Genomic DNA, 22,439 nt, shown 5'->3' with positions numbered 1-22,439 from the left:
GAGGCTGCTCGGCGAGGGAAGGTGCATCGCCCCGCGGCAGCGATGCTTTGGGCAATACCGCAGCGGAGCTGTACTCCCAATTCAGCGGCACTTTCGCAGTGCCCGAGATTGAGCAAAGGATCAGGGTCAGGCCTGAGAGAAAGCTCCACGGGGGCCTGAACACAAGGCCAGGCTGCCCTTCCCCCCCCTCTGCCCCGACCCCAAGTACAGAGGAGAAATGAATGGTAGCACAACGGGCAGCAGAAGATAATATATTGTTATCTAATTAAAAATACAACAAAATTAAATACAGCAGAAACGCAAGAGTAAGGAGCCGTTATTTTACAGCACAACACACATTGAAATGCTGCACGGAAACATTAAAGCATCTGGGACTGTAACAAACTTACAGCACGTGACAGTCTGAGAACGTTTTTCCAAGACCTTCAAAATAAGAAAGGAACGGACCAAATCAACCAGAGACGGGTGTTGCGAAGGGTGAGAACGAAAGCAAGCAAAAGGGAGAAAGAAAGGAAAGAAGCAAACCAACAGAAACCCGAAGCACACCGGGATTTTTCTAGAGCCCTCCGGGGAAGGCTCTTCACAGCCAGGTCTCCCCCGGTCGGAGCGCACAGCCAGCTCCACCGCTTTGGGATTTGGAGCTTCTCCAAAGCTGCTGCCAACAACAGCGACCACTACCAGCACCTTTTCCACCTAGACAGCAAAGCCCTAGGGCAGCAAATATGGCTTGGAACAGGAGAATCTCTCCCCTCGGCGATCCGGCCGGACCTCTGAGCGCTGACGGAGAGGCCGTCTCCCTCGCCCCACGACTGGCTCGAAGCAGCCCCAGCCTCCGCTTGCCCCGCTTGGGGAAAGGTTGCTCTCGAGGCAGACATCGCCCACCGGCAGAAACGATCACCGCGATAAGGCTTCAAAGGTAACAGCCAGTGCCCGGCTGTGTGCAGCTCCCCGCTGGCTGCCGCGGCCTCAGCGAGTCCCCCGACATCCCACACCCCGCGCAGCACGGGCTCCCGACCCCCCGAGGAGCTGCGCTCGGGGACACCTCCTCACAGCCCCACCAAGCCCAGGGCCGGGGTCCACTGGGTCACAGCGCACACCCTGTCCTTCCAGAGCTCCACTTCCTCAAGCGCCACGGACAACCAAGCTTTCTGAACTCCTGCTACGTACCACGCACACGTTAAAAACAAACCACGTTCCGTTACTCGCTTCCCTCCAAGCCCAGTCAAATGCTTTCAAGTTCAAAGACTAAAATCCTTGCTTTTTCCAAAGAGGGGACAGAGGGAAACAGACAGGGAAAAGACAGGATTTAAGCACCAGCTTTAACTGGAATGAAATCCTTCCCAATTCCACACAGAAAACAACATGAAATGACTCCTTCTTTCCACCAAAAGAGGCAAACTGATGCCTTCATTGATATTGAAAAACTCTTCTAAAATTCAAAGGCAGACAAAGTGTGTCCTCTCTCTCTCCCACAAAGAAAAAAAATAAACCAGTTAAAATCTGACTTGGTGCACAGTGACATTCCTCCCCACAGCCCTCCCAGTTTTACTCCCAGTAGCCAGCAGAAGACAACAGCAGCAGAGAACAAGTCCGTGACGACTCTTGGCATCCCCGCACGACGACGTCAGCATCTGGACAAGATCTGCAGCAACAGCAGGGACAAGGGCGAGAGCCAAGGGCTTATTAACGCACACGGGTAGAGAGCAAAGCCCCGGGACTCGATGCGTTTGCCCACGGATCGAGGAGCAGACGGGCCACCGGCCCGACCTGTCCCACAGAGTCCGGGTGGGGCTTTGGGCCCAGCGGGCACCAGACCACGAGGAAAGACTCCCGGGACACCCAGTGCCCACTCAGACAGACGGACCCCTGCCAGCTGGAGTCAGACAGGCCCTTGTATGGACTTGGCAGGGCGGAGACTGCTGGGAGTGACATAAATAACACCAGTGGGATAGAGGGGCAGAATATGAATTAAAACCATTTTATAATTTATTAAGAGGTTAAATAGTAAATAGTCTCTGGATCTTCCACTCTCAGCAGGTGCCAAGACTTCACATTTTCTTGTGTCCGGGGATTCTGTACACCCTTCTTTTGACGGTTGACAGAGCTAGAAACAGGATGTTTAGGGCAGGGGGAAGAGAGAGGGGGCCTGACACTCAGCAAGGGACCAGAATAAAAGACAAAATACTGTGCTGTCGTCTTGTGCAGATCAAAGCTTCTCCCCGCAGCTGCAGCCTCCAAACAGCTCAAAGAAAAGGGCTGGCCGGGTACCTTCACCCCTTCTGTGCCACTCCCCACGAGAGGCTGAGTCCCAGATCTGCTCTGCACCCTTATCTCCGGGAGAACCTGTTTTTGAAATCTTTGACAGACTTTGCCATCATGGGTGCAATTTCTGCAACAGAGAAAGAGAACAAACCAAATGAAACCAAGAACTCCCCAGACGTTAAAGCAGCAGTCACAGACTGGGAGAGCAGGGAGCAAGCCAAAGCTGCAGCCCCGGCAAAGCAGACGCAAGGCAGGCGTCCGCGTGCGCTCTCTGATCACGGCCGGTCGGACTTTCAGGTCACAGAGCGAGGAGAGCCCGCTCTGCTTTCTGCACTGCAAGAACACAGAGCTCTGCCCAAACTCTCCCTGCTGCCTCCCCACAGGAGCTGCGCTGCCATCGCATTCTGGCAAACACTTGGACAGACGGAGCAAGACAGCGGGAGGGGAAAGGCAGGAGAGGAGAGGGGAGAGGCCAGCAACATCACCCCTCCTGCCCGGGCTGGGTTTCTCTTGCAGCAGAAGCAGCAGATTCACGTGTCTGTGAAGGAGGAGCCCTAGCAGACCTCAGGGATGCTCTGCAGTTTGTACTTACTCTTCACCGGTGGTTTCCTGGGGTCATAGGAGGAGAAGGTGCTCCGTGAAGCTGGCACAGGACGGGCACTGCTGGTGCTGGGCCCATCACAGCACTGCTCCTCACTCACATGAGCCTGGCTTTTGCTCGGTGCGTACAGGACTGGTTTTATCCTGAAACAGAGATGGGACGGGCAGCTCAGCAAAGGAGTCGCTGAGCTCTGGTGCGATTCTCGAGACACCAGCCCCGTTTGTTAACAGCAGCGTGGCTCGTACCACAGGGAACCAGCAGCCAGCAGGAGCTCCACGCTTCCCAGCAAGACAGAGGCCATGCCAGGTGGGAGTTTCACTGCAAAGGGACCTCCCAGGCACACAGCGTCCTTTCTTGCCAGGACGCAGAGCTTCGGGGGAAAGCTGGCAGGAGCCCACGCCAGAAGAGGCCCTGAGCACCAAGAGCTACTGAGAAACACTCACTTGGTCTTCTCTGGCAGCAGAGGTCCTCCCGTTCCAAACTTCTCCTGTCTCCTGCGCACATCCCGAGGGGGCTTTGGTGCTGAGTTCACAAAGGCCATTTTGGCCACTCTGCCTGTTAGGAGGCCAGAGGGAAACACTGCTTAGATCCAGCTTATGATAACGGAGGCTCCTCAGCGCTGGGCTTCTCGCAGCCAGCGCCAACCACCTCTCCCCGGGGCACCCATTCCAACGCTCGGGCAACAGCCTCCTCCCTGAGGTATGAACCTCTCGCGGTCACAGCATGGGCTCTGTGTAGTCTGCATCAGCAACACTATGGACGAAATCTAGAGCCTGCTAAGGCATGAAGCAAAGGCCACCACGAAGAAGAGAGGTGAGCCACTCTGAAATGGGACTAGATTTCAGCCAGCCACTGCAAAAGACCTTCCCCACACAAAGACGTTCTCTAGGCTGCATTCCCAGGCCCCTCTCTGATCCTGCAGCCCTACTTTACCTTTGGGTTTGTTGGCCGAGCTGATGTTCCGTGCCAACATGAGCAGCCGCTGCTCTCGTGCCTCGTGGAGTCGCAGGTACATCTCCCGCCAGGACTCAGACTCTGCTGGCTTCTCGAACTTGAAGTCGCGCAGACAGTGCTTGTGCCAGAGTTGGTCTGTATCCCCAAGGAGGGCCTGAAACAAACCCCCACGGAAGCTGGGATCCCTCCTGACACCTTCACTCCCCTCTCCCTCAGCACCAGCCAGGGCCACTGCCACTGGGACAGCACAGAGGGCAAGACAGCTCAGGGGCCAGCTCGCAGCAAGAGACGGGCAGACGGCAAAGCCAGGAACTCGGGACTGGCAAAAACCACCTCTTGCTGTAAAGAGCCTTGTTCTTCACCACTCTGCTATTGCAGATGAGGACAGAACATCAGTCCAGTGTCACCCTCCCTTGCCCAGGCCCAGGCACTCACATGATTGCATTCCTCAATGCGATACAGCTGCTCCGGGGTGCATTTCTCCAACACTGGCTCCAGCACAGAGAAGGGGACACCACCCACTCCACAGATCGCTAGAGAGAAGCAAGGTGCACAGAGTATTTATCCTGCTCCTTCCTCGCCAAGGAAAGGGCTGGACACCCTGAAATGCAGTGGGAAAAACCAGCAGTGCTGCACGCCACTGCGCAAGACGAGGGCAAGGAGAAAGGAACTGCGGGTGCAAGAGCTCGAGGGGTCATCAGGCACCAATATCTGCAAGTTAAGCAGGGCCTGAGCTTTCCGTGAGATCCCTCCCCTATTAGGGAGCTTGTCCTTTGACAAGGGCTGACAGTTCACCTGCTCCAAGCCAGATGCTGATGGGAAACAGAGAAACAAGTCACCAAGACGTCCCTGTATCTGCGTGACAGTGTGACTTGCAGACAGAGGAGGAGAGGCACTTACAGTCAATGTTGTGACTGCGGTCTCTGACCCATTGCTCATATGGAGACATCGTCTCTGGGAGGCAGGCAGGTTTACGGCCAGAATACACTTTTGTTCTTGAAGTCACGCGGCAGCCTGTAAAACCTGCTTCGCTGTCTCCAGCTGGCGAAGACGCTGCTGTAAAGAGAAAGCCCTGGCGTCAAAGCGAACAGGGAAAAGAAGAGCCCACCCTGGGAGTGACACAGGATACACATTCGAGTCCCCCAGAGCCAACCTAGAGGCCCAAGTCTTCTCCAGGAGACCTGCAACCCGCCTCAGGAAGGGCAAGTCCAAAGCCCAAGCCTCAAGCAGGGTCAGCAAGGAATCCTCCTCCCTTCTGCTGCAGCTCGGGGGAAAGCAGCTACCTTGTTCTGAAACCCAGGCTCCGAGCACCAGAGGCAGAACAGACCCAACAGAAAGGCCTGAACCCAGCCAGCACCCGCTCCCACTCCCTCCCACAGTGGCTGCAGCCCGATTCACACCGATTTTCCTGCCCAACGTACCTTTCCTTTTTGTCTGGGAGCAGGCGATGCACTGGACTGAAGGAAGAGGGCGGTAATTGGCCTGGATTGGGGGCAGTGGGATGTCCGGTAACGATGGTACCACATCTAAAAGTATCTGGAAGCAGAGGACGTACGTGCAAGTGAGCCAGCGACAGAGCAGAGTGCTGCATCCTGCCAGCGTGCAGCCAGCACGCAGCTGCGTTTGGTTTGGTTTTGTGAATAAGCCACTCGCTGCTGCTCAGCTTGCGGCAGAGCGAGCCTCGCGGGGAGGCTGCACTTCTGCCACAGGACTGTGGCTCTGTCTCCCCGTTTTTAATGAGCAGGGCTTTGCCCTTTGCGTTTCTTTTCTCCCCTCCCTCGCCACCCACTGCTCCAGCAGCTCCACTCGAACAGCACACAGCAACGCCTGCGGCACAGGGCACGGGCAACGCACGCTGTCTCCCAGCAGGAACCAGGAGTCACGGAGCTGGACACCAGCGAGACACCGCAAGCCCACCCAGAGGCACAACACAGCCCAGCACCTCCAAGGGCAGAACCAGGAAGCCCAGAGGGCAGAGGACCGAGAGCAGCCGATCCCACCTGCTTGGTTTGCTTTCAGAGCCCTCCAACCCTTACCCGCTTTGGTTTAGGAGACTCTGGGAGTTTCTCCTCTGCTTTGTTCTTGGTTGCTCGCTTGTGGCTTGGTGTTTTTTGACTTGAGCCTGAGCTGTTGGCACTGGCTTTGGATCCACGGTCTTTGCCGTGCCCTTTGGGTTTCACCCCAGCTGACACGGAGGGTTTGACCGCTTTGCTTTTCTTTTTCTTTTTCTGGGGCTGGTCGTAGGTGAGGTACGACTCGAAGGACATTGTAGGTGGTTCAAATTCTTCCTCCACTTCCTCCTCCCCAAAAGCTGAGCAAAAGCCCATCCATTCTCTGTCCAGGTCACAGGCCTTGCGCTTCCCCTCTGCAGATTTTAAGCTCCCAGACATTCCCTTTTCTTCAGTCCTATTTGCCAAGTCACTCTCAGCTATCCGATGAGCACTTCCCAGTTCCCTGCTGGTTCAGTTATCGCTAGGAACTGCTCCAACTCTTGTATCCCAGTCAAGTGTTCAGCTTTTGGGAGAGCTGAGGACAACCAGCTGTCCTCCACGGCTTCACACTTGCTCTGACACGCTCCTTCCGTGCCTGGAATCTCTAGAACCTCATCACAATCGTGCCCGTGACAACGGGCTGTACCCGGTGGCTGAGGCAACAAACCCCACTCCAGGGAAAGCAGCATTGCTGGGGCAAACAGTTATCCCGGGCCTTGCCAGACACGACGGAAGGGCGAGAGACTTCACAGCTCTTACCACGAGAATGTCAGCTGTGACGGGCAGCTCAGACAGCCTCTTCAGCCTCTTCAGCCTCACTCACCCGACAGCACCGCTGCCCCTCTCGTTATTTCGCGCCGCTCAGCACGTGCTCATGCTCAAATCAGCGCTGCCGGGCTAAGCTATTCCCGTCACCCCCACTTCCACCGCGTGAGGTTCAAACAGGTTTCGAGGGAAATTCAAAGGCAGTGAGTTCTCTGAACCTGTCTGAAGAGTGCAGTTCCTTTCAGAGAGAAAATACTCCTCGACACAGAGATAAGGGTTCATCCAGCATAAGCAGAACCACAGGACGGCTTCTGTTCAGCAGAAGCCACTGCCCCATCTCCGTTACATTTAGGACTTCATTGCCATGACCAAAGGTTTAGGTTTTCCTGTTTGCTTTAGCAGAGTGAGACACTGGTACCAGCAGTAACTGTGTGTTTCAGGGCTCTGGAGCTGGGATGCTGAGGGGCTGCAATGGTTTCGGCTGTGCTGTGACCACAGCTAACCGGGGCTGCAGGCCCTCTGTCCCTGCAGCTCTGGGCTCACGGCAGCGCAGAGTCTTCCCGCGGATGCACGGGATCTGGGGCAGGTACCGAGCTGAGCTGGTGGGGCACAGGGAAAGCCAGCTGAGCTACAGATCCCAACATCCTTCCCGTTTTCAGAGCGGCTGTTACTGTGGCAGCGCTGCTGCTCGACGAGCTCCCTGGCAATCGCAGCCGCCCAAGCAGGAGCAGCAGAGGCAGAGACACAGCCCATCTCTGGTGCCTCGGCAAGGCCTGCCAGAGCTCACGCGTCGGGATCCCGCCGGCACGGCCGAGGTCCTGCTGCCGTCAGGGACACAGGGCTGTGGACAAGTGGGCGCCAAGGCCCCGTGTGGAAGGGGACAGGAAGGGACGGGAAGAGGGATGGATCTTGTACGAGACAGAAAAAGACGAAGACGTGCCAGTATTAAAACTCTTGTGTCTCTGTGAGCGGATTAACTGCCTAGAGAGGTTGTCTCGCAGCTTACGAAATCCCACCGTGAGAGCAAGAACCAAGGGAAAGTCGTCAGGCAGTCCTTAAAGCCTCCCAAGCACTTCAGGGCTGAATTCCAAGAAGAAAAGCGCTGTTCTCAACAGGGCTCAGCTCAGGGCTTTGTCTAGCGGGGGGAAACGTGGTTGGAGACCTGGGGACCCACACATTTGATCCAGAGCACGCCTCATGGGGACCTGCCTGATTCCACACCTGCTGCAGTCTGAGGATGGAAAACTCCACACATGTTTACAAAAAAATAAAGAGCTGGCTTTGAGAGGCCACCACACACATACATTCGCCCCAGTGTCATTTCACCAAGCTTTTATGCCAGCACGTTCACCGGAAATGTGAACACAGTTTGAGCTCAGCACAACTCCCAGCCAAGCTGTAAATCTCAAAGTGACGCTGTCAGGAAAGAAGGCATTTTTGTCACCTGCCCCATCAGCAAAGCACTTCTCTGACAAGCGAAGTGAGCAGAACCGGCGCTTCTCAACGCTGTCCAAGTGGCACGTGGCCTGGCAATAGCTGAGGAGGGATGTGTTTGGGAGCTGTGTGCGTACAGCACAGCAACACCTCGCTTCGCTTGCAGCCGCTGTGGAGCACAGAGATTCTCCATGCGCGGCCTGCGGAGCCCATGTCTGCAGTCTGGCACGTGCTCGCAGCACCACGGAGCCCCGGAGCCCTGGAACCGACCCCTCGGCAGTCCCTCAGCTCCATTCGGGCCCCACCGCTGAAACCCCGCTCTGCTCTCGCCTGAGAGCGGAACAAAAGAAACGGGACCCCTGCACTGCTTCAGAGAATTATTAAGGTTGGAAAAGAGCTCCGAGATCATCAGGTGCAACCGTCAGCCCAACACCACCACGCCTGCTAAAGCATGTCCTGAAGTGCCACGCCTACACATTTTTTGAACCCCTCCAGGGATGGGGACTCCACCACTGCCCTGGGCAGCCTGGTCCAGTGCCTGACCACTCTTTCAGGAAAGAAATTGTTCCCAATGTCCATTCTAAACCTCCCCTGAGGCAACCTGAGGCCATTGGGTCTCGTCCTATCGCTGGTTACCTGGGAGAAGAGACCAACCCCCCCTCACTACACCCTCCTTCCAGGTAGGTTCTCCCCAGCCTCGCTGCCCTTCTCTGGACACGCTGCAGCCCCTCAGTGTCCTTCTTGGAGCGAGAGGCCCAAAGCCGAGCACAGCACTCGAGGTGCGGCCTGACCAGTGCCCAGCACAGGGGCCCGATCCCCTCCCTGCTCCCGCTGGCCACACCATTCCTGACCCAAGCCAGGGTGCCGTTGGCCTCCTTGCCCACCCGGGCACACTGCTGGCCCGCGGCCGGCCGGCTGTCGCCCAGCAGCACCCCCAGCTCCTGCTCCTCCCTGCAGCTCTCCAGCCGCTGCTCCCCAGGCCCGCGGCGCTGCGGGGGGCTGCTGTGACCCCAGGGCCAGACCCGGCACTCGGCCTCGGCCCCTCGACCCAGCCTGTCCCGATCCCTCTGTGCCTCGCCCACCGGTGAACCGCGGGAGCCCGGCCTACCCCGCGGAGCGGGCTGGGCCCCGGCCGGACCCCGGCGAAGGCCGCGCTGCACCGGCCCCGGCCGGCGCTGGGGAACGGGCAGAGCTGGTGGGCAGCAGCGGCCCGGAGAGCAGCCGGGAGCAGCCGGGTCGTGCTGCCAGCGGAGTCAGCCTCCAGCGCCCCGGGACGGAGAGGAAGAGGCGGACACGCTCTAGGGGTCGGCTTTTATTGAGAGGCCAGTCTCCTCTTTTCATATACCTTCACCAATTACAGTATTCATCTTCGTTACCACAAAAGAAAGGAACAGAGATAGTCGTATGTAGACAGTTGGGGGCCGAAATACAAACGCAAGTCAGAGCCGCTCCCCCCTGTGGGGCGGCCCAGGGGCAAGAGGCAGCTCGGCTCCCCTCGTCCCCGGGCAGCGGGGCACAGCGGAATCACAGAATCACGGAATGGTCGGGGTTGGAAGGGACCGCTGTGGGTCATCTAGTCCAACCCTCCTGCTGAAGCAGGGTCACCCAGAGCAGGCTGTAGAGGACCTTGTCCAGGCGGGGCTTGAATGTCTCCAGAGAAGGAGACTCCACAACCTCCCTGGGCAGCCTGTGCCAGTGCTCCGTCACCCTCAGAGGGAAGAAATTGTTCCTCATGTTCAGACGGAACTTCCTCTGCTTCAGTTTATGCCCATTGCCCCTTGTCCTGTCACTGGGCACTACTGAAAAGAGCTTGGCCCCATCCTCCTGACACCCACCCTTCAGATATTTGTAAGTATATATTAGGTCCCCTCGCAGCCTTCTCTTCTCCAGGCTGAACAAGCCCAGCTCCCTCAGCCTCTCCTCGTAGGAGAGATGCTCCAGTCCCCTCACCATCCTTGTAGCCCTCCGCTGGACTCTCTCCAGTAGCTCTTTGTCTTTCTTGAACTGGGGAGCCCAAAACTGGACAGAGTACTCCAGATGAGGCCTCACTAGGGCAATGTAGAGGGGAGGCAGAACCTCCCTCGACCTACTGGCCACACTCTTCTTGATGTGCTCCAGGATGCCATTGGCTTTCTTGGCAGCCAGGGCACACTGCAGGCTCATGGTTAACCTGTCGTCCACCAGGACACCCAGGTCCCTTTCCGCAGAGCTGCTCTCCAGCAGGTCCAACCCAAGCCTGTACTGGTGCATGGGGTTATTCCCCCCCAGGTGCAGGACCCTGCGTTTGCCTTTGTTGAACCTCATCAGGTTCCTCTCTGCCCAACTTTCCAGCCTGTCCAGGTCATGCTGAATGGCAGCACAGCCTTCCGGTGTGTCTACCACACCTCCCAGTTTGGTGTCATCAGCAAACTTGCTGATGGTACATTCTAACTCTTCATCCAGGTCATTGATGAAGAAGTTAAACAAGGCTGGGTCCAGTACTGACCCCTGAGGGACACCACTAGTTACCAGCCTCCAACTAGACTCAGCGCCGCTGATGACAACGCTCTGAGTTCTGCCATTCAGCCAGTTCTCAAACCACTTCACCGACCACGAATGGCACAACTGCAACAGCCTGGGCACCGCGAGCAAGCGCCTTCACCCCGGACGTGGCTTCGGCTGTGGCTCAGGGCATGAACCCTCCTGCCTGGTGCCCACCTCCTCCGTCTGCGCTGTTCTAGTGCCCGAGCCAAAGGATGGGGAGGGGAGGGAGAGCGGTTGGCATCGCTCAGCACAGAGCGCAGCCACTTCTGACACCGCCGTCGCGTCCCGTCCCCTCCGTAACCTCCCCCCTGCAGCCCAGCTACGCCCCAACGCCGACACAGTTACACACCTCGAGCAAAGAGGCTGCTCGGCGAGGGAAGGTGCATCGCCCCGCGGCAGCGATGCTTTGGGCAATACCGCAGCGGAGCTGTACTCCCAATTCAGCGGCACTTTCGCAGTGCCCGAGATTGAGCAAAGGATCAGGGTCAGGCCTGAGAGAAAGCTCCACGGGGGCCTGAACACAAGGCCAGGCTGCCCTTCCCCCCCCTCTGCCCCGACCCCAAGTACAGAGGAGAAATGAATGGTAGCACAACGGGCAGCAGAAGATAATATATTGTTATCTAATTAAAAATACAACAAAATTAAATACAGCAGAAACGCAAGAGTAAGGAGCCGTTATTTTACAGCACAACACACATTGAAATGCTGCACGGAAACATTAAAGCATCTGGGACTGTAACAAACTTACAGCACGTGACAGTCTGAGAACGTTTTTCCAAGACCTTCAAAATAAGAAAGGAACGGACCAAATCAACCAGAGACGGGTGTTGCGAAGGGTGAGAACGAAAGCAAGCAAAAGGGAGAAAGAAAGGAAAGAAGCAAACCAACAGAAACCCGAAGCACACCGGGATTTTTCTAGAGCCCTCCGGGGAAGGCTCTTCACAGCCAGGTCTCCCCCGGTCGGAGTGCACAGCCAGCTCCACCGCTTTGGGATTTGGAGCTTCTCCAAAGCTGCTGCCAACAACAGCGACCACTACCAGCACCTTTTCCACCTAGACAGCAAAGCCCTAGGGCAGCAAATATGGCTTGGAACAGGAGAATCTCTCCCCTCGGCGATCCGGCCGGACCTCTGAGCGCTGACGGAGAGGCCGTCTCCCTCGCCCCACGACTGGCTCGAAGCAGCCCCAGCCTCCGCTTGCCCCGCTTGGGGAAAGGTTGCTCTCGAGGCAGACATCGCCCACCGGCAGAAACGATCACCGCGATAAGGCTTCAAAGGTAACAGCCAGTGCCCGGCTGTGTGCAGCTCCCCGCTGGCTGCTGCGGCCTCAGCGAGTCCCCCGACATCCCACACCCCGCGCAGCACGGGCTCCCGACCCCCCGAGGAGCTGCGCTCGGGGACACCTCCTCACAGCCCCACCAAGCCCAGGGCCGGGGTCCGCTGGGTCACAGCGCACACCCTGTCCTTCCAGAGCTCCACTTCCTCAAGCGCCACGGACAACCAAGCTTTCTGAACTCCTGCTACGTACCACGCACACATTAAAAACAAACCACGTTCCGTTACTCGCTTCCCTCCAAGCCCAGTCAAATGCTTTCAAGTTCAAAGACTAAAATCCTTGCTTTTTCCAAAGAGGGGACAGAGGGAAACAGACAGGGAAAAGACAGGATTTAAGCACCAGCTTTAACTGGAATGAAATCCTTCCCAATTCCACACAGAAAACAACATGAAATGACTCCTTCTTTCCACCAAAAGAGGCAAACTGATGCCTTCATTGATATTGAAAAACTCTTCTAAAATTCAGAGGCAGACAAAGTGTGTCCTCTCTCTCTCCCACAAAGAAAAAAAATAAACCAGTTAAAATCTGACTTGGTGCACAGTGACATTCCTCCCCGCAGCCCTCCCAGTTTTACTCCCAGTAGCCAGCAGAAGACAACAGCAGCAGAGAACAAGTCCGTGACGACTCTTGGCATCCCCGCACGACGACGTCAGCATCTGGACAAGATCTGCAGCAACAGCAGGGACAAGGGCGAGAGCCAAGGGCTTATTAACGCACACGGGTAGAGAGCAAAGCCCCGGGACTCGATGCGCTTGCCCACGGATCGAGGAGCAGACGGGCCACCGGCCCGACCTGTCCCACAGAGTCCGGGTGGGGCTTTGGGCCCAGCGGGCACCAGACCACGAGGAAAGACTCCCGGGACACCCAGTGCCCACTCAGACAGACGGACCCCTGCCAGCTGGAGTCAGACAGGCCCTTGTATGGACTTGGCAGGGCGGAGACTGCTGGGAGTGACATAAATAACACCAGCGGGATAGAGGGGCAGAATATGAATTAAAACCATTTTATAATTTATTAAGAGGTTAAATAGTAAATAGTCTCTGGATCTTCCACTCTCAGCAGGTGCCAAGACTTCACATTTTCTTGTGTCCGGGGATTCTGTACACCCTTCTTTTGACGGTTGACAGAGCTAGAAACAGGATGTTTAGGGCAGGGGGAAGAGAGAGGGGGCCTGACACTCAGCAAGGGACCAGAATAAAAGACAAAATACTGTGCTGTCGTCTTGTGCAGATCAAAGCTTCTCCCCGCAGCTGCAGCCTCCAAACAGCTCAAAGAAAAGGGCTGGCCGGGTACCTTCACCCCTTCCGTGCCACTCCCCACGAGAGGCCGAGTCCCAGATCTGCTCTGCACCCTTATCTCCGGGAGAACCTGTTTTTGAAAGCTTTGATAGTCTTTGCCATCATGGGTGCAATTTCTGCAACAGAGAAAGAGAACAAACCAAATGAAACCAAGAACTCCCCAGACGTTAAAGCAGCAGTCACAGACTGGGAGAGCAGGGAGCAAGCCAAAGCTGCAGCCCCGGCAAAGCAGACGCAAGGCAGGCGTCCGCGTGCGCTCTCTGATCACGGCCGGTCGGACTTTCAGGTCACAGAGCGAGGAGAGCCCGCTCTGCTTTCTGCACTGCAAGAACACAGAGCTCTGCCCAAACTCTCCCTGCTGCCTCCCCACAGGAGCTGCGCTGCCATCGCATTCTGGCAAACACTTGGACAGACGGAGCAAGACAGCGGGAGGGGAAAGGCAGGAGAGGAGAGAGGAGAGGCCAGCAACATCACCCCTCCTGCCCAGGCTGGGTTTCTCTTGCAGCAGAAGCAGCAGATTCACGTGTCTTTGAAGGAGGAGCCCTAGCAGACCTCAGGGATGCTCTGCGGTTTGTACTTACTCTTCACCGGTGGTTTCCTGGGGTCATAGGAGGAGAAGGTGCTCCCTGAAGATGGCACAGAATGGGCACTGCTGGTGCTGGGCCCATCACAGCACTGCTCCTCACTCACACGAGCCTGGCTTTTGCTCGGTGCGTACAGGACTGGTTTTATCCTGAAACAGAGATGGGACGGGCAGCTCAGCAAAGGAGTCGCTGAGCTCTGGTGTGATTCTCGAGACACCAGCCCCATTTGTTAACAGCAGCGTGGCTCGTACCACAGGGAACCAGCAGCCAGCAGGAGCTCCACGCTTCCCAGCAAGACAGAGGCCATGCCAGGTGGGAGTTTCACTGCAAAGGGACCTCCCAGGCACACAGCGTCCTTTCTTGCCAGGACGCAGAGCTTCGGGGGAAAGCTGGCAGGAGCCCACGCCAGAAGAGGCCCTGAGCACCAAGAGCTACTGAGAAACACTCACTTGGTCTTCTCTGGCAGCAGAGGTCCTCCCGTTCCAAACTTCTCCTGTCTCCTGCGCACGTCCCGAGGGGGCTTTGCTGCCGAGTTCACAAAGGCCATTTTGGCCACTCTGCCTGTTAGGAGGCCAGAGGGAAACACTGCTTAGATCCAGCTTATGATAACGGAGGCTCCTCAGTGCTGGGCTTCTCGCAGCCAGCGCCAACCACCTCTCCCCGGGGCACCTGTTCCAAAGCTTGCGTGACAGCCTCGTCCCTGAGGTCTGAACCTCTTGTGGTCACAATACAGGTTTTGAGAAATCAGACTGATCATGTCAGCAGTTCTCATTACGTTCACCAGAAGAGCAGGAATGCTTCCTCCCACCCTGGTATTCTTCAGCCCCAGCATGGAGAAGCCACAGTAGCAGAATAGGAGGTGCCTCTGCAGCCTTACGTGTTCGTGCTAGAAAAAAGACCTTCCCCACACAAAAACGTTCCCTAGGCTGCATTCCCAGGCCCCTCTCTGATCCTGCAGCCCTACTTTACCTTTGGGTTTGTTGGCATGAGCTGAGCCGATGTTGCGTGCCAACATGAGCAGCCGCTGCTCTCGTGCCTCGTGGAGTCGCAGGTACATCTCCCGCCAGGACTCAAACTCTTCTGGCTTCTCAGTCTTGAAGTCACGCAGACAGTGATTGTGCCAGAGTTGATCTGTATCCTCAATTAAGACCTGAAACAAACCCCCACGGAAGCTGGGATCCCTCCTGACACCTTCACTCCCCTCTCCCTCAGCACCAGCCAGGGCCAGTGCCACTGGGACAGCACAGAGGGCAAGACAGCTCAGGGGCCAGCTCGCAGCAAGAGACGGGCAGACGGCAAAGCCAGGAACTCGGGACTGGCAAAAACCACCTCTTGCTGTAAAGAGCCTTGTTCTTCACCACTCTGCTATTGCAGATGAGGACAGAACGTCAGTCCAGTGTCACCCTCCCTTGCCCAGGCCCAGGCACTCACATGATTGCATTCCTCAATGCGATACAGCTGCTCCGGGGTGCATTTCTCCAACACTGGCTCCAGCACAGAGAAGGGGACACCACCCACTTCATAGATCGCTAGAGAGAAGCAAGGTGCACAGAGTATTTATCCTGCTCCTTCCTCGCCAAGGAAAGGGCTGGACACCCTGAAATGCAGTGGGAAAAAACCGGCAGTGCTGCACGCCACTGCGCAAGACGAGGGCAAGGAGAAAGGAACTACGGGTGCAAGAGCTCAAGGGGTCATCAGGCACCAATATCTGCAAGTTAAGCAGGGCCTGAGCTTTCCATGAGATCCCTCCCCTATTAGGGAGCTTGTCCTTTGACAAGGGCTGACAGTTCACCTGCTCCAAGCCAGACACTGATGGGAAACAGAGAAACAAGTCACCAAGACGTCCCTGTATCTGCGTGACAGTGTGACTTGCAGACAGAGGAGGAGAGGCACTTACAGTCAATGTTGTTACTGAGGACTCTGATGCATTGCTGGTACAGAGACATCATCTTTGGGAGGTAGGCAGTTTTAGAGCCTGAATAGACTTGCATCTTTGAATTCAACCTGCGGCCTGTAAAACCTGCTTCGCTCTCTTCAGCTGGCGAAGACACTGCTGTAAAGAGAAAGCCCTGGAGTCAGAAGGGAACAGGGAAAAGAAGAGCCCACCCTGGGAGTGCCACAGGATACACATCCGAGTCCCCCAGAGGCAACCTAAAGGCCCAAGTCTTCTCCAGGAGACCTGCAACCCGCCTCAGGAAGGGCAAGTCCAAAGCCCAAGCCTCAAGCAGGGTCAGCAAGGAATCCTCCTCCCTTCTGCTGCAGCTCGGGGGAAAGCAGCTACCTTGTTCTGAAACCCAGGCTCCGAGCACCAGAGGCAGAACAGACCCAACAGAAAGGCCTGAACCCAGCCAGCACCCGCTCCCACTCCCTCCCACAGTGGCTGCAGCCCGATTCACACCGATTTTCCTGCCCAACGTACCTTTCCTTTTTGTCTGGGAGCAGGCGATGGACTCAACTGAAGGAAGCGGGCGGTAATTGGCCTGGATCGGGGGCAGTGGGATGTCCGGTAATGTTGGTACCACATCTAAAAGTATCTGGAAGCAGAGGACGTACATTCAAGCAAGCCAAAAATAATAAGTATATGCAAGTAAGCCAGCAGTGCGAAAGGCCTCTGGGAAGACCCCAAGTCAGATGAACAATGCAAAGAATTAGAGAAAGAAAAGACAACAAAGCTGGCAGAAACATGTCCTTGATTGCTAACACTCATTCATCCGTTCTGTTTCTTCTCCTCCTCCCTGCATAAAACTCTGCAGTAGCAGAGACAGGAATCTCACAAACTGAGGGATACCTAAAACTTTGGTACAAGGCACTTCTAAGAATGAATGGCAAAGCAGGATTTTAAAAGGCTGCTAAGATTGTACGAACAGATTTTGAAGAGCAAAGTGTTTCAAAGGTGGGTAAAACCATTAAGCAGTAGAGGTTTTACACATTAGTCCCTATTTATACACAGAGCCCTGGCACCCAGGTGGCAATGAATGTGTACAGAAATACTGGTTTATTAACAGAATGTTAAAACAAAAGAAGGTCTGTCTTCTAGAGTCAGCCTCATTGTAGCACCAGTTCTCCCATTTGTGCAATGTGTCATGTCTGACATGCTTTCACATGAGTATTTAGCTGGAGGTGTTTTCTTTTACTCTCCCCATTTTCCAATGAACAGGGCTTTTTGCCCATTGCATTTCTTTTCTCCCCTCCCTCACCACCCGCTGCTCCAGCAGCTCCACTCGAACAGCACACAGCAACGCCTGCGGCACAGAGCACGGGCAACGCACGCTGTCTCCCAGCAGGAACCAGGAGTCACGGAGCTGGACACCAGCGAGACACCGCAAGCCCACCCAGAGGCACAACACAGCCCAGCACCTCCAAGGGCAGAACCAGGAAGCCCAGAGGGCAGAGGACCGAGAGCAGCCGATCCCACCTGCTTGGTTCGCTTTCAGAGCCCTCCAACCCTTACCCGCTTTGGTTTAGGAGACTCTGGGAGTTTCTTGTCTGCCTTTTTCTCACTTGTTCGCTTGTGGCTTGGGCTTTTTTGACTCGAGCCTGAGCTGTTGGCACTGGCTTTGGATCCGTTCTGTTTGCCGTGCCCTTGGTCTTTGTCCCCAGCTGACACAGAGGGTTTGACTGCTTTCTTTTTCTTTTTCTGGGGCTGGTCGTAGCTGAGGTACGACTCGAAGGACATTGTAGGTTGTTCAAATTCATCCTCCGCTTCTCCCTCCCCAAAATTTGAGGAAAAGCCCATTGATTTTTTGTCCACATCAGAGACTTTGCGCTTCCCCTCTGAAGATTTTAAGCTCCCAGAAATTCCCTTTTCTTTAACCCTATTTGACGAGTCACTCTCAGCTTTCCGTTTCTCCCGCTCTGTGTTAGAGGGCTCCAGGCTCAGCTTGGGCTTTTCCAGTTTGCTTTTTTCAGAGTCCCGATGTTTTTGCTTCTTAACGTGGTTGTCCAAAGACTCTTCCAAGGGCGGCAACACGTGCAGCTTCTCCTTTCTGGAGGTGCCGCTTTCTCGGTTTTTCTCCTTCTTGGTGCCGTCTGACATCCTCTGCTTCTCCTTGCTGCCCCCTGCCATGGGGGCTTCTCGCAGTTGCTCTTTAAAAGAGGTCTTGTGTGATCTTTCTGGGCTGAAGGCAGAGGTCTTGTCCTCCCCTCTGCCATCAAGTCGCTGCTTCTTGTGAGAAGACTTGTGCTCTTTGTTTCGACTCACATTCCCTTTGTCATAGGACTCACCAGGGTTCCTCTCCCGGCCTCCCCCCAGCTTCTCCTGAAAGCTGTGACCTTTACTGGCTTTCCGATGAAATACGGTCGGTTCTTCCTGCTCCTCAGAGGCATAAGGGTCTGCATACATATCCTGCAGGCTCTCACTTGGCTCAGGTGACACAGCTTGTCCATAGTCCGAGTACTCCTGATCTGAAGAGAGCACTGGGGAAGATCTGCCCCAACCCTTCCCCTCGTGGCTGCTATAGCCATAAGTCTCGTGAGCTCTCTCAGGCCTAGGATACCTTTTGGACTTCTTTTCCCTATCATCTGGGCTATAGGACTGGCTGCAAGACCCCTGGAAGGGTTCTGAACACTCCTGGTCAGGTTCCTCATCCTCTCTGAGGGAGGATTCTTGACGTCTTTTGCTTGAGCTGCTCCTCTCATAGTCACGGTCCTCAGAATCTAGGTTATTTCTGAAGGGATAAAAAAACCCAAAATAGGTAGATTAAAACCTCTCAGTATGAATGAACAGAGCCATTCCCCATGAACCACGGGGACAGGAACCTCTTTCACAGAAGACTAAGGCTGTATTTGGTAGTTCTGTGACAAGAAGACCACTCATTCTCTTAGGCACAGCAACACTCAGGGATTTAGAAACTGGATTTCTAGTGCAAGGATTGGTTAAGCATCTTTATTAGGACTGGAGACCTCTCACTTCACTGGGAAGCGGAGACAGATGCATTCAGAGACTTGTCCACACCTAAGCACTCGTGGCTGTGGGGTACCTCTGGAAAACGTCCCCCAGTTCGCCAGTTTGGCATGCAGGGATACCACAGCCACTGAAATTATACTGAGTAGCTGGGTCTTTATCACCCCCATCTAAGCAATCTCATTGCTGGGTTCAACACAGCTTTGTTACTGCAACATACTTGCCAGCATTAACTTTCAGTTTCCATAGGATTTTTGCACATTAAAGCCTTCTTTCAAAGCAAGCCACTTCCTTTACTTGGGTCTAGAACTTCCTCTCTTTAGCGTCACAAAATGGGAAGCAAGCAGATAGCACCTCTGGCTTTATTAAAGGCACTTTTCTGGCCTCTACTGTTAATCTCTTCATCAAACTGCAAATTCTTGAAAATCGGTCCCTACTCGCCTGCAAAACTGCAGCCGTCAGCAACCCAACGCTCCACGGCTAGCGGAGGCAGGAGGTTTATGTCAAAACAAGGCACAAACCCCATGCAGAGTTCGCACACTTGTGTTACAAGTTTTTCCAGGGCCTTCACTTTGTTGCCTTGCTCAGAGAAGTTTATAATCTCTCCTGCCAAATATAACAAAGCTTACCCATCAGATAACCGAAGGGGTTCACTCACCGGTCTGCCTCTTGGGACACCGGCACTAGCTTCTTCCACCTGGCTACGAGATTCTTCGCAAAGTCTCCTACAAGCTCGTGCTTCCGTAAACTGTTCACAGTCTTCCCAACGCCCGTCTCCTTCACGAGAAAGCCAAGACAGGATTTCATCTTAACACAGCAATCCGCATTCTCGCCTCTCCTAAACTTCCTACAACCTGAAACAAGTTAACCTGCTACCTATTGCTGCTAGCCAGAAACAAACTGCCTCGATCTAACGGCAAAGATATCACATATAATATGTTGCCAGCGGCCATTGTATCACTTACTACAGTTCTGTAAATCACAGAAGATTTAGCTCTACCTTAGTCAAACACCAATTATTTCTGTTAATAAACCAAGTTAGTATTTACCATGACTGTTGGTAAGTCTGAAGGCAGAGGTCACTAATAATTTTCAGGCTTAGCACTTCCCAATTCCCTGCTGGTTCAGTTATCGCTAGGAACCGCTCCAACTCTCGTATCCCAGTCAAGTGTTCAGCTTTTGGGAGAGCTGAGGACAACCAGCTGTCCTCCACGGCTTCACACTTGCTCTGACACACTCCTTCCCCGTGCCTGGAATCTCTAGAACCTCATCACAACCGTGCCAATGACAACGGATGTAGCCGGTGGCTGAGGCAACAAACCCCACTCCAGGGAAAGCAGCATTGCTGGGGCAAACAGTTATCCCGGGCCTTGCCAGACACGACGGAAGGGTGAGAGACTTCACAGCTCTTACCACGAGAATGTCAACTGTGATGGGCAGCTCAGACAGCCTCTTCAGATTCTTCAGCAGCTGCAGAGACAAGAAGGAAAGCGTTCAGACTTCTCACACTGCACCAAATACTGTGGTTAGAAAGCAAGAAAATTCTGCACTGCATGAGAGCTTGTTAAAGAGCCCTAAGCAGCAGACAGCCACTGTCTTGCTCCAAATCAAGCTCCTGAGAAGCTGAACATGACGGCCAACTGTAAAGAAATTATTGCCTCCTTGTCTATGAGGGCCCACCTGAGAATCTTGAAACGCACTCAAATATTAATGCTTTCTTCACACAGGACCGCAACTTCTCTTTGGCTTAAAGCATCAGGAACAGGCACACGCCACTCTCTCGCAGAACACCGAGGCTGCCAGCGCGGCCCTGCCAGCGCACACAGCCGCTCCCAGGCCCGAGGGAAGAGGAGCACTCTCCGACTCGCGCCTGGCCAGGAGCTGCAGGCCAGTGCCCCAGGTACCCAGAACTCTGCCGCGCCAGCTGTTGTGCTATACGTCATACAGACGGCTGTCCCCCAGCCAGGAGATCTGCTCTTCAGAGCACTGTGCTCATGCTCAGATTTAGGTTCTCCTGTTTGTTTTAGAAGAGTGAGACACTGATACCAACACGAACTGCGTTTCAGGGCTCTGGAGCTGGGATGCTGAGGGGCTGCAACATTTCCAGCTGTGCTGTGACCACAGCTAACTGGGGCTGCAGGCCCTCTGTCCTTGCGGCTCTGGGCTCGTGGCAGTGCAGAGTCTTCCCCCGGATCCACAGGAAACTCGCTGCGCTATTTGTAAAGCCTCCCAGCCACTTTCTAGCTACACCCCACTGCACAATCTTCAACAGCCCTTCTTGCTCTCCAGTGATTTGTTGCCATCAGGGCTGAATTCCAAGAAGAAAAGCGCTGTTCTCAACGGGGCTCAGCTCAGGGCTTTGTCCAACCGGGGGAAGTGTGGTTGGAGACCTGGGGACCCACACATTCAATCCAGAGCACGCCTCATGGGGACCTGCCTGATTCCACACCTGCTGCAGTCTGAGGATGGAAAACTCCACACATGTTTACAAAAAAATAAAGAGCTGGCTTTGAGAGGCCACCACACACATACCTTCGCCCCAGTGTCATTTCACCAAGCTTTTACAACAGCACGTTCACCGGAAATGTGAACACAGTTTGAGCTCAGCACAACTCCCAGCCAAGCTGTAAATCTCAAAGTGACGCTGTCAGGAAAGAAGGCATTTTTGTCACCTGCCCCATCAGCAAAGCACTTCTCTGACAAGCGAAGTGAGCAGAACCAGCGCTTCTCGACGCTGTCCAAGTGGCACGTGGCCTGGCAATAGCTGAGGAGGGATGTGTTTGGGAGCTGTGTGCGTACAGCACAGCAACACCTCGCTTCGCTTGCAGCCGCTGTGGAGCACAGGTCCCTGTGCGTGAGACGCACCAAGGCAGACGCGCCAAGCAGCCCGATTCTCACCCAAAACCAATATTCACACTTCACACCTTTCACCAAGGCAGCACAGACTTGCAGACCACACTGGGCCAGTGCTATTCTTTCACATTACTGGTAAAAGGGGTTCAAAAGGACAAAGCGAGAAAACCAAAGACTGCAAATGGGGAAACGTGCGGGCAGCACCCAGAGGTGCCGGGGCAGAGCTAAAACTCCACTGCTTCTTGCCCCGATCACAACTCCCCGGCCATCACGGAGGCCCCAGCCCTCCCCGGTCCCACGGCGGGGCTGCGCCTCCCCGTCGCCTCTCGCTGGGCTGACGCCAGGCTCGGCGCCTCTTCCACCATAAACACGTCACCACGGCGAGGCTCTTCCGGCAAGTTCTCTCCGCTCGCCCACCGCACCCCGCCGAAGTGCCACCGGCGGGCCCGCACCACGGCCCCGCCGCACCGGGCCTCCCGCGCGGCCTGCGAGCCCGGCCCGGGCTGGCAGCGGGGCCGGGGGGCTCTCAGCGGGGACAAACCCCCGGGGCTGCCCGCCTCGCCTCACGGAGCGCGGGCCCGGCCCGCCACGAAACTTCGGGGGGGGGGGGGGCCCGGCGGAGGCCAGGCCAGGCCAGGCCAGGCCCGGCCCCGCTCCCCGCGTCACCCGCGGGGAGGCCCGGGCCCTCCCGACCCCCGGCCCCGCCGCACCGCGCCCGCCGGGGCGGGGAGTCCCAGCCGCGCCGCCGCCGCCGTCACCTTCTTGGGCTCCGAGCTGCCCGCCAGCCGCGACTGCAGCTTGCCCACAACTTCCAGCACCGATTCCGCCATTTTTACTGCTGGAGAGGCCGCGGCGGCGGAAACGGCTTCACCGCCCGCTGGCCACACGGCGCTTCCCCGTCGCCGCCGCCATCTTGGCTGCGGGCAGGAAACGGAAG

General features: G+C 55.6%; 2 protein-coding genes across 2 annotated transcripts; both read right to left on the bottom strand.

Moving 5' to 3' along the window:
• Positions 1 to 2,327: 2,327 nt before the first annotated feature.
• LOC142363416 (elongin-A-like) lies at positions 2,328 to 6,497 on the bottom strand. Its single transcript, XM_075437906.1, has 9 exons — positions 6,455 to 6,497; positions 5,854 to 6,245; positions 5,239 to 5,353; positions 4,718 to 4,873; positions 4,253 to 4,350; positions 3,797 to 3,971; positions 3,307 to 3,418; positions 2,855 to 3,006; positions 2,328 to 2,389 (listed from the first exon to the last, which is right to left on the bottom strand). Exons 1-9 carry the CDS (start codon positions 6,495 to 6,497, stop codon positions 2,328 to 2,330), a joined length of 1,305 nt encoding a protein of 434 aa, XP_075294021.1.
• A 6,356-nt stretch (positions 6,498 to 12,853) lies between these two features.
• ELOA (elongin A) lies at positions 12,854 to 22,415 on the bottom strand. The gene is made up of 11 exons (XM_075437795.1): positions 22,261 to 22,415; positions 20,063 to 20,119; positions 19,308 to 19,426; positions 17,198 to 18,413; positions 16,166 to 16,280; positions 15,644 to 15,799; positions 15,178 to 15,275; positions 14,716 to 14,896; positions 14,196 to 14,307; positions 13,744 to 13,895; positions 12,854 to 13,278 (listed from the first exon to the last, which is right to left on the bottom strand). Exons 1-11 carry the CDS (start codon positions 22,330 to 22,332, stop codon positions 13,217 to 13,219), a joined length of 2,340 nt encoding a protein of 779 aa, XP_075293910.1. The 5' UTR covers positions 22,333 to 22,415; the 3' UTR covers positions 12,854 to 13,216.
• Positions 22,416 to 22,439: the final 24 nt, after the last annotated feature.

Source organism: Opisthocomus hoazin, chromosome 17 (assembly GCF_030867145.1).
Source record: "Opisthocomus hoazin isolate bOpiHoa1 chromosome 17, bOpiHoa1.hap1, whole genome shotgun sequence".
Lineage (NCBI taxonomy): Eukaryota > Metazoa > Chordata > Aves > Opisthocomiformes > Opisthocomidae > Opisthocomus > Opisthocomus hoazin.
The sequence above is the reverse complement of the archived record's forward strand: the minus strand, read 5'-3'. Positions and strand labels throughout refer to the sequence as shown.